Raw genomic sequence first — 12062 nt, 5'->3', positions numbered from 1 at the left:
TTGGCTCTGACCCCTCCAACCTTTGTTACAGGTCGGAAAAAAGAGTACTCCAATTTATAAATAAACAATAGAGGTAACGTGGCAACGGGAACAAAGAGGTAGCTGAGAGTACCACTCAGCTCTCTGCCTGTGCCTGATTTTGCCGATCCCTGCCAATGAGCACTGTGACATTCAGATCGATTTAAAAAAAACAAAAGCAACAACAACAACAACAACAACAAAAAAAAAAAAAAAAAAAAAAAGGAGATACTTTGCGGGCAAAAAGCACCAAAGATATAAAACAAAATGTCTGAAACCCCATAAAACAACTTCTGATGGAATACTGTTTTTCATTTTGCAGAAGTAAAATATTCACCACCAACCCTGCAATTAGCTAGAAAATTACAATAATTACAGCAATTTTGTATCCCATCTCCAATCCAATTAATAGATATATGACCTTGTCAACATGTAATAATCAGATTGCATCTACAACAAAACTGGATGGGTTTTATATGCTGAATAGAACTTGCACAGTAAGAAGGTAATTATTTGAAATACTGAGAATACCATTTGTATGCCATGCTCCACTTCACAAGTTAAAAGGAAATACAATAGGAATATTATTTCTATTTGCAATATGTATTTAAATCAGATCCAGAAAATAGTACTCTGATACCAGCAAATGTTAGGAGGACAGATCTCCATACCAAAAGTCTTCGATATTCTAGAAAGACAAAATCAATCTGTATATTCTTGCTAAGAAAAAAAATTAGGAAATCAAGAAGTGGGAGGGGACACTAACTTAGGCACAAGCCTTCTATAATAATTATTGATATTTCTTTAAGGTCTAAATGTTAGGAAGATAGTAAAATCATCAGTTAATTAAATACCATCATTTCAGACAAATTTCCCAAGTAATGGATAAAAATTAACTAAAATTAACATAGCTTGTAAAAGGTTAAAAATGACAAAAGACTTAAAAGGCAGCAAAAAAAGAAAAGTAATAAATCAGATACTTTGTTTCCCCATATTTTTATAGCAATACTATTTCAAAAAATTTCACCATTCCTCAGGCTTACATCATTTTCAAAGGAAACTTCGTTCTTCAGTCTAGATCTTCCAGAGGAGATATTTAAAAATTTGAATTGTGAGGTAAAAGGAATCCAGCCATGATCTAAACCTGGGCTACCCTCAAATATCTGACTTCTACAAAAAATCCTTGGAAATTGAAGAAGAAAAAAAAATCATAGAGTGAAAAAGTCATACATAAAATATCACCAGTCTTGGACTCAATGATTTGCATCTGAACTGTGTGACCCTGAAAGCTTTAGATCTAAGTCTGATTTGTTAATATTGAAAATAAAGACAGTTAAATGTATATCACAGACATGGTTCCAATTTGACTCTGCAAAAGTTCCACTCCATCTACCTAAGGGGCCAGTAGTGTCCCATTCCAGAATGCATGTCCTAGTTACTTGGGCTCAGTAACGTCTCAACCCCTTTATACATCCCCAGGAAGCGGATCTGCCCTCAGGAGACATGATCGTCTACACCATTCCACAACCATCCATTAGTTTAGTGCTTCTCCTGTGTCACGGGCTGCGTGAGAACTGTGAACATTATCTCATTACTATACAACACCATCCTGAGGCAGGTACTCAGAGAGGTGACCAGTGTTATTACCTACTAACCTTGCCCAGTGTCCAAGATGGTGTGACTCTCTTTCCCGTACTCTTTCTGAAATGTAAACACTCTATATTACAAAGGAGCATCGGCATAACAAGCTCATGTTGAAAGCATAAAGTAGAATATACTCCCATAAAGTATAATATACACTCAAACTTATCAAAATCTGAGTGGGGGAAAAGACCCCAACAGTTACATAGAGTATCTAGTAACCAGTTTCCTTTAGAGCAGAACATGCATCTGCCTGGGAGCATGCAAAGACCTTCTGAGAGATACATTTTAAGGTATCCCATGTCAAGTTCTTTGTGTTCAATATGCATCATTCCCTAAAATGGTTCTACAAGCCTGAAAACAAGGGAGTGAAGGGGTAATGCTGTTTCTTCCCACCCAATTCTCCATGGTCAACAGCCCCAAAGCCAATACATCCACGAGGCAGTGTCCAGGGCCACAATAAGTTTAGAAGCCCAGGAGTGTTTTATTTTCCTTTAAAATCAAAAGAGAAAAACAAATTTTTAGAGTCAAAGAAAATGTTTTCACTTTTTTCTCACATCAGAAGAAAATGATTCTCTTAGGGACTATGAAAATCGATTCAATGTTGCATAAAATGGAAACAGTACAATACTGAAATATTTAAAGTTAAATAAAATATAATTTTACAACTGATATTAATATGGTGAGGGCGGCCCATGATGGCCAAAGTGCCCAGAGTCCAGGAAAGTCATGATGGTGCCCTGAATAGCTCTTCTGCTTTGCAAAAACAAACAACAAACACGTACATTGAAAAAAATGACAAAACAACAAAAAAATAAGCATCACCTGTCCTGAATCTTACAACTGATACACAACTGTGCATAAAAACTTCCAGGATGACAAAGCACACTTTAATACAGCAGTCTTGAGACTGAGAACATAAATGCCTCTGGATAACAAACGCTTTTGCCACTCAACTAGTTTCTTTTTTTTTTTTTTTTTTTTTGAGACGGAGTCTCGCTCTGTCGCCCAGGCTGGAGTGCAGTGGCCGGATCTCAGCTCACTGAAAGCTCCGCCTCCCGGGTTCACGCCATTCTCCGGCCTCAGCCTCCCGAGTAGCTGGGACTACAGGCGCCCGCCACCTCGCCCGGCTAGTTTTTTGTATTTTCTTAATAGAGACGGGGTTTCACCGTGTTAGCCAGGATGGTCTCGATCTCCTGACCTCGTGATCCGCCCGTCTCGGCCTCCCAAAGTGCTGGGATTACAGGCTTGAGCCACCGCGCCCGGCCTAGTTTCTACATCTCTGAACAAAAAAGAAGGATATCATAAGCCAGTTTTTAGCTCATTGATATATCTATAAAAATAATTTCTGACAAAGGATCACTAATTGGTGGCATTTAACTTGGAGGGAGTTAGAAGAATTGAGTAACACTGATGTAACAGAACTCCACTTACTCCCTAATTTCTGACTCTCCTTCCAACATAGGAATAACCAGAGAACGCCAAATATGAAATTCTAAACAATCACACCATATATGCCCCTCTTCTAGGTAGCCCACCTGCAGCTACCTCATGCCAGCAGTTTCCAGTCAGAGCACACCCAAGTCTTCCTATTTCTCCATGCAAAAGCATTCACTCCTCAGCCTGCCTGGGAGCCTCCGCCAAAGGCAAGCCATGATAGCGGCCCCTTACTACAGCAAGCTCTGAATAAATACCCTTCACCTGTTCTCATTTGGATGGCCTTCACTTATTTCCACATTAAAAAGCAAAACATACTACATATTTGTATATATGTGCTATTTTGATCAATTATTTTCTAATAACAACACAGTACTATATTTAAATTTTTAATGTATTTTGTTTGTGGCAAAGAAATAAGATGACCAATAAAAACATTCAAGCCTAAAAAAGATTAGGTTAAAATTCAGTGCTATATGGAATGGAGGAAAAAAAGTTCAAAGAGAAAAGTAATTAAATAAACCTTCAAACTACTAAGAAGTGCCTTGTGTTTCCTTTATTTTAAAAAAAAAAAAAAAAAGTACCTTTGTTAAGGATAATTTTGAACCAACATATAAAAGTAGACAGAATGGTATACTGAATCTCTATGTAACCCATCCCCTAGCCTGTACTATTCTGAAGCAAATTCTAGAGATATTATTTTAATCATAAATAATTCATTGCATGCCACTAAAAGGTAAAGGTTCTTTTAAAAATAATTTCAATAACATTATTGCATCTAAATAATTCCTTACTATTAAATGCCCAATTTGTGTTTTATTCATCAGCATACATATGTCATTCTTTCTATTAAGCTTCATTTAAATCAGGATTTAAATAAGATCCAGACATTATGATTGGATGTTACATCTCTTAAAAGTTTCTATTAACTTATAAATTCCCTCTCCATCTCTTTCTGCCCGTGCAGTTGATTTTATTGAAGAACGTGGGCCATTTGTCTTACACAGTTTCCCACCATCTTGACTAGGCTGACTGCACCCCTATCGTGTTCACATGCTTCTCAGGGTTCTGTATTTCCTGTAAATAGGCACTTGGATTTAGATGTATGATCAGATTCATGATTAATTTCTTTTGTCAAGACTACCTCATAGGAGGTGTTGTGTTTTTTTCATCAGAAGGCATACAATGCTTGGTTGTCTCTCCTTATTATTTTTTAATGGTGACTGTCTTAGTTCATTTTGTCCTGCTCTAACAAGGTACCTGACACTGGTAATTTATAAAGAACAGCAATGTACTCTCTCACAGTTCTGGAGCCCAGGAAGCCCAAGATCAAGGGGCTGGCATCTGGAGAGGACCTTCTTACTGCATCCTCACATGTAGGAAGGTAGAAGGGAAAGAGAATGAATGCAGCGTCCTCACATGACAAAGCAACAGAGTAACCCTAATACTTCAAGCTCTTTTTATACTAAGCTATTTTCATGCTAAACTCTTTTTATACTAAGAAGTAATTTTTAATACATATATACAAAGTGATTTCCTCTTCATCTACTATTTGGTTATACAGTGATACCACTCACATGAAGGACATGCGGAATAGATCATTTCTTTTTTTCTTTGTGACACAGTCTCCCTCTGTCACTCAGTCTGGTGTGCAGTGGATAATCACAGCTCACTGTAGCCTTGATCTCCCAGGCTCAAGAAATCCTCTCGCCTCAGCCTCCCGAGCCACAGCGAGTGCAGTCACACACCACCATGTTCACCTAATATTTTGATTTTTAATACAGATGAGGTCCTTTATAAATTACCAGCCCGGGTTATTAATTTTATCTATCTTTGAACAGTTTTCCAAATCATAAGCAACTTTATGACCTGAACACTTCCCATTAGGCCACACCTCCCAACACTGTTGTATTAGGGATTACATTTCCAACATGTAAATTTGGGGGACACATCAAGACCCTAGCAATGATCAGTACCTAGATCCACTTTTCATCAGAAGTTGCAGAATAGCAATATTCCAATGCTATCATTATGTCTTCATTTATTAGCTGAAATACTTACATAAAAAGCAAGTTATTTGAATATCCAGTGAAACCGCACTACAAGAAAACATAGAATAGATGAATTATTGCTGTTTTCCTTTATAAGGTTTCCAAATAATAAGATGGTTCACTGGTAGCTTTCTCCTTGCTTGCTGGTTTCATTATCATTATACATTCATCCATGTATTGCTGTTGCTATCTTTATTGAGGCTCCCACTGTCCCGTCTTTGGCCAGGAGGAGCATCGTGTCGCCTCCTAGGCCCTCTGGCCCACCCAAGTAATCTTTCAAAACTGCTCTATTTTCTGATATGACAGGATGACTCCATACATTTCCTGTACAGACTTGCATTCAGGCATTTCTCTAAGAAGCTCTGATCCCCTCAAATGAAAAAATGCTATTTCCAGAGCATAGTCTGGATTGAGAAATGCTGAGTTACTGGGTTGGTCATTGATTCTAGACCTTTCCTGTGAATATACACGGCAGTTTTTCTTCCCTCTTCCTTTTTTAAAAACTAAAACATATCAGGAATTAATTTTGACATGTCTAAACTGAGGACTATCCAATTTTTGTTCATTCTCCTTTAACTTATATCTGTACACTTTTTCTTCTATACTAAGAATACTGGGTACTCAATGACACTAGGAATGACAGAATTAGAGTATTATAATTTCTCATCTCTTTCATCCTGTAATACCCACCCAAAACTCTAAGATTAACAATACCAACAACAAACAGTTTCAGGGTACTTATCGTTAGGCAGTTCTTTTTTTCCTTAGGATACATCTCCCTTTGTTTGTACAAATTGCTTAAAGTTAATTGAAATAGTTACTCTTGTTACATTTAGGCTACCGACTAAAAATATATTTAAGGTCAGATATTTCATATTCATTTTTTGTTTTTAAAATTGAAATTTATTAAATGTATGAATATTAATATTCCTTTGAAATGTTTACTGTAAAAATTAAAAATTCATCATTTTATAATTATGTAAAAGATGATATAGTTCCAACCTCAAATATACAGAAGGAAGGAAGTAGTATGCATCTAGTTTCTATTTTACTTTCTCCATCCCATGCTCTCCCTTCTCCATAGGTATGTAGGTAGGTAGGTAGGTAGGTAGGTAGGTAGGTAGGTAGGTTGGTTGGTTTGGAGCCAGAGTCTCATTCTGTCGCCCAGGGTGGAATGCAAGGGTGTGATCTCGGCTCATTGCAACCTCCACCTCCCAGGTTCAAGAGATTATCCATGCCTCAGCCTCCCGAATACCTGGGACTACAGGCGTGTGCCACCATGCCCAGGTAATTTTTTTGTATTTTTAGTGGAGATGGGGTTTCACCATGTTGGCCAGGCTGGTCTCAAACTCCTGACGTCATGATTCGCCTGCCTTGGCATCCCAAAGTGCTGGGATTACAGGCATGAGCCACCGCGCCCAGCCTGGATTATCTTACTTAACTTTCTCTTTTCTTACATTTTTATTAACTAGTAATCACATGTTTGTCTTCTAGTTTAAGGGTGTTATTCAGGATATTGTTCAATATACTGAATAAATAAAATATGTCTCAAGTTTTAAGTTAACTGCTATTTTGACTACACAAACAATGATGTAAATTTAATTCAGGATTTCTAACCATGGCACTACTGATATCTGGGCTGCAGAGTTCTCTGATGTGGGGCTGTCCTGTGCTTGTAAGGCGTGCACTAGTGTCCTTAACCTCTACTCAATGCCCAACTCCACCAGTTGTCACAACCAAAACTATCACCAGACACTGATAAATGGTCATCGGAGAAAACACACTCCTGTGGTTGAGGAGCAATGATTTAACTAAATCAGCGATCTCTCTGTATTTTCTACAAAAAAAGCTCAAGGCTAAATTAAAAGCAGCTTCTAGGGAAACATAAAAAGACCTCAAGATGAGAATTCTATCTATGAAAACCATCTAGGCTTTATCTTAATACCCAAACTTCATATCCATTTTTCTACAGAAAAAAAAAATACATACTCTATATATTTTTCTCAATTTCCACCAATTCTTTATGGAACAAAGGAGATGAGTGAATTCATTCATTGGAAAACCTAGGAAAGTGACCACCCCTTCTTTAAGGCAAAAATTAGAAATTTATTTATCTAAAAGCCTTTATCAGTCATGTACCCAATTAGTGTCGATTATCCTTCAGTTAAGCAAATCTCTACATATTGTTGGCTTCTTTCTTTTCATATCTGTAAAGAGTTATACTACTAACTATTTACTACTAACTATAGCTCCTTGATAGCAAGCGCTAGGCCTTATTAACTCAACCCTGGACTCACCACCTAGCACCAAGCATGGCCAGTACAGACAAACTCATGTTCTATGTCTGAATGAACGTCATTAATGCAGTGTGAAAAATCACCTTGACAGGTGACTCATGTGTGATGCATTACGTTCACACAGTTATGGACCTGTGTATAGTAGATGCTTAACCCAATGCCTGCCAAGACCTGAAAATCTAAACCTTAGCATACCAAAATGAGAACAAGAAAATAAGATTTGCATATTCTCCCACTGGTGGCTGCAAGACAACACATATGTTTCAAATGTAACTTCTTTTTCTCAATAAAAACAAGATAAAAATAGATATTTGTTTAAATGGTTTAAAACACCATTTAAATTTTAACACATAATGCCAGTCAAATGTGGATGGTTATGAGTTAGAAATTTTGTTGAGTCCAGGGCAGTCAAAAGGTAAAAATTGATGGAAAGTATGTCAATCAAATTCATAAATCAACATAAAGGAATTAACCTTTGTTCTAATATTTTTTATGGTTCAGTTATATTAAAGCTAGATATTGCTTTAGAAAAGACACAAGTACAACACTACAACAATAACACAACAGAAAGTTCTGTATTTAAGTACATACATTACGGTGTTATTACTCAAATAAAGACACTATTTTCCAAACTTCTGGTATCTGAAGACCTGAACTACTATTTAATTAAAATTTTCCAAGAGTCAAATTTAGGCAGTCAACATTGTATACACAGGATCATTCCAAGCAGATATCCACTAAGTCGTAGGTTTAATGAGCTAGTAAAAAATCAACCAGGGTAACTAGTGTACCACCTACACATCATTTTGTATACCCTTTACGGTACATGCCTCACCTTTTGAAAAACACTGCCCAAAGCAAATCCAATGTAAGACTTTTTAAACAGTATATCCTAGTAAACAAAATTATTTTCACAAAATTAGTTTCTTGCATATGTGCATAAATAAACCTAAATCTCTTGCATATAAAAAATATTCAACTAAAACAACTTATAGGTTCTCTTCCACCCCAAGCATCCTTGGAAACACATCATTGTATCTGAGTCCGATCTTGTCTGGATGATAGAAAGCAACTGTAGTAAGTGGATAGCACTGGTCTGCAGCTGCACGCAATCCTCTAGAGCATCACTTACATATGCCATCTTGAACAATACCTTCTAAATTCTCTACACCTCTGTATGGCACACTTGTCCTGTGGGTTCTGATGGGCTAACAGACCTCTAACTGTTAAACTGCTCTTCTTTCCTTGTTCTCTTTATATGTATCTTCAAGGGACAACAGAAGCAGAAGTAGTTTGTAAACATCTAGAAGCAAATTGCCAAATTACTACAGATTGCTATCAATGCAAAAAACGGGAATTAGGATGCATTTTCAGAAGAATAAATTATACATTCTAAATATTATCTACCGATATTCTATTTCCTAAATATATATATAATTAACATATATTATTACTCATCTATTTATAAAGATCTACTGAAGACTACCAATCACTTAATACACATAAGACCCAAATTTTCTACCTGAAAAAATTGAAGTGTTTCCAAATAGATGTACCTAAAAAATAAATAATCCTTTTTTTTCCCCTCACTCTGTTGCCCAGGCTGGAGTGCAGTGGCACAATCTCAGTTCACTGCAACCTCCACCTCCATCCTCCAATCGTTCAAGCAATTCTCTTGTCTCAGCCTCCCAAGCAGCTGGGATTACAAGCATCTGCCACCACGCCTGGCTAATTTTTGTACTTTTAGTAGAGATGGGGTTTCACCATATTGGCCAGGCTGGTCTCAAACTCCTGACCTCAGGGGATCCGCCCACCTCGGCCTCCCAAAGTGCTGGGATTATAGGCATAAGCCACCCCGCCTAGACAAAAAATCTTTTAAGCTTATACATTTATTGAAAGTGATCTTCTAACTCTTAACAACTGCTCAATTACAAGATTATACAACTAAAATCACTAAATACTTGTAGTAAAAATACCTGACTTTTATGAGCACCTTCCAAGAATGGCTAACAGAACTCTTAAGGCAAGTATCCTAGATCTGGAATACCAAGGGTCCTAGGATTCCTCATATAGGACTCACTATGTCCATATTCCCCTTCCCTAAAGAGGTATTCTGCTCACCCAAATCTCTGAAGATAACTTTGACAGGGAGGTCTCTTCTTCCCCAGCTCTTCAGATAAAGTTCAAATAATATAAATGATGGTTGTAACAGAGTTGACTATAATGAATGATGCCATGTTTTGTTTCAATGCAAAGCTCTTTGGTCATTTCTACTTGTTCTACCATTCAGATAAATATACGGAAAGGAAAATCCAAATAATTTAACTTGAACTATTGTCCTTATTTACAGTTAGTGAGTCACGGAAAGTCTACTAGTCGAAAGTAAAGTAAGCCTAATCTATTACAATGTAAAGAACTGCCTACTTCCCGTGCAAAGGACATTTGCCTGGGTCCTAAACTTAATTTTTGGAAAAAAAAAAAAAAAAAACAGATAATTCCATTTACAGGGGCATGGATGAATAACAAAAGTTGGTATTCCTGTAAATTAAGATGAAATGTGAAGAGAAGAAAGAGCTTTCACTTACTTGCTCGAAGGACTGAAGGTGTGACCTCAATTTCACTTGTTGCTTGGTAAGGATGAAAGGCTGAGACACTGTTGGTGCCAAGCTCACTACCAAATATCTCTGGGCTCTGGGTACCCGTTGAACTGGCACTGGTGCCATCACCTCCATGATGTGGATCCTGCTCATCAAACACTGCTACCAGCTAGAAATGAAAGGTAAATGTGCACTTAAAAATAAAGGCACTTAATTTACTACCAAAATTTTGTACTATTTTGACATAATTCTATAGTGCAAAACTACTGATATAAATGACCCTAGAATGGTAAGTTTTAGGAAGAAAAACCTCAAAGAAACAGTCTTTCCCTAAATTTTGATGCTTTACTTGTATAATTCTAAGTCATACATTTCATATTCAAAAGTCTATGGGTAAAAAATAATAAAATTCTTTGCTATCACAGCATGCTAAGTCAGGGACAGATACAAATCTTTAAAATATAGGATATATATTTAAATGGAAAAGAAAAATGCAAAAGAGTGTGTGTATATATATGAGTATACATATATATCTGTGTGTGTGTGTGTATGTGTATACACACATGGTATGAACTACTATTCACATAAAAAGGGGATATTAAAAACTAAACATGTATCTTCTCATTTGTGCATAAGACACACGCTAAAGACAAACTGTTGTACAAATATTTATTCTAGTTAGTAAATTTGTTTCTCTTTAGCAATTCTCACTCTATTACACCCACACACGCACAAACACACACCAAGAATGAACAAAAGAGTGCAAATATTTTTGATAATGAAAGCAGATGTTTTCACAGAAACAGAAGTTACAGAGAAGAAAAAGCTAGAATAAACTGGTGTTCAGAATGGAATCCAGGACATCAGTATGAGCTCAGTTTTTGTTTGTTTGTTTTGTTTTGAGATGGAGACTCACTGAGACGTCCAGGCTGGAATGCAACCGCATGATTTTGGCTCACTGCAACCGCCACTTCCTGGGTTCAAGTGATTCTTCTGCCTCAGCCTCCCAAGTAGCTGGGATTACAGGTGTATGCCACCACACCCGGATAATTTTTGTATTTTTGGTAGAGACAGAGTTTCAACATATTGGCCAGGCCAGTCTCAAACTTCTGACCTCAAGTGATCTGCCCATCTCAGCCTCCCAAAGTGCTGGGATTACAGGCATGAGCCACTCCTCCCAGCCAAACTCACAGTTTTTATAAGTACATAGTTAGGTAAATACACAGACAAATGGGTAAGTATACCAACAACTGTTAATGAATGTCTGAGTATACAGAGTTCCCAGCTCTGTCCACACAGAGATCCTAGAAACAGTGGCATCCCCAGTGCCACTGAGCACACCTAGTATCCCGATCATGGTTTCTAATACCATTCTCCAGTTAATGAACAAGGGCTCCTTGACAAACGGTTGATTTCAGGGCTGTGGTCAGGGAAACACATGGTAAGCCTGGAATACCTTGTGATGTCAAATTATGGGGTACTCAAAAATGATGAAGGCACATCAAAGGGAAGCAGGTGTCAACCTGAAAGGGCTCCCAATGGACAAAGCTGGGACAACTTATGAACTAAAGAAATCATACTGGCATTGGATCATTATCCAAAGAATAAACTAAAATCCATGTGTCCATAATATAAATATTTGAACAAATAAATGGTAGAGAATAAACAGCTGTTCTCTGCTATAGCATTCCAAATAATACATAGAAGGAATGATGGCAACAGAAATCATCATTAGGCAACCGCCACAGTAAAAATTGTTCAGGTAAAATCTACTAATGGATGCTAACATTAATGGGTGTGAATATGATGATAAATGGCATATTTGCATAGCTCAGAATGTCTCCCCAGAAGAGTCATTTTGACTAAAAAGCAAAACAGCAATATCGTTGAAGTGGAGAAACTTGGCAGCCACTGCTGTACCCAGGTTAACATCATTCGTAGTAAGATGTAGCAATATCACGTACCATCTGATAAAATGCACTGGGAAGTATATAACATTACTTTTGTGGTATTCTTGCCAA

General features: G+C 37.1%; 1 protein-coding gene across 31 annotated transcripts in view; it reads right to left on the bottom strand.

Moving 5' to 3' along the window:
- PARD3 (par-3 family cell polarity regulator) overlaps positions 1-12062 on the bottom strand; it is a 711028-nt gene that overhangs the window by 398067 nt on the left and 300899 nt on the right. For 30 of the 31 annotated variants that reach the window (XM_003903538.4, XM_021943977.2, XM_003903542.4 and 27 more), the window contains one exon: positions 10030-10210. The exons of the other annotated variant lie outside the window; for it this stretch is intronic. In XM_003903538.4, the coding sequence (XP_003903587.2) occupies positions 10030-10210 (181 nt within the window). The remainder of the gene's footprint in view (positions 1-10029; positions 10211-12062) is intronic. 31 annotated transcript variants of the gene reach the window in all.

Source organism: Papio anubis, chromosome 11 (genome assembly GCF_008728515.1).
Source record: "Papio anubis isolate 15944 chromosome 11, Panubis1.0, whole genome shotgun sequence".
In the NCBI taxonomy this organism is placed as follows: Eukaryota; Metazoa; Chordata; class Mammalia; order Primates; family Cercopithecidae; genus Papio; species Papio anubis.
Note: the sequence above shows the minus strand (reverse complement) of the source record. Positions and strands in the feature narration are given on the sequence as shown.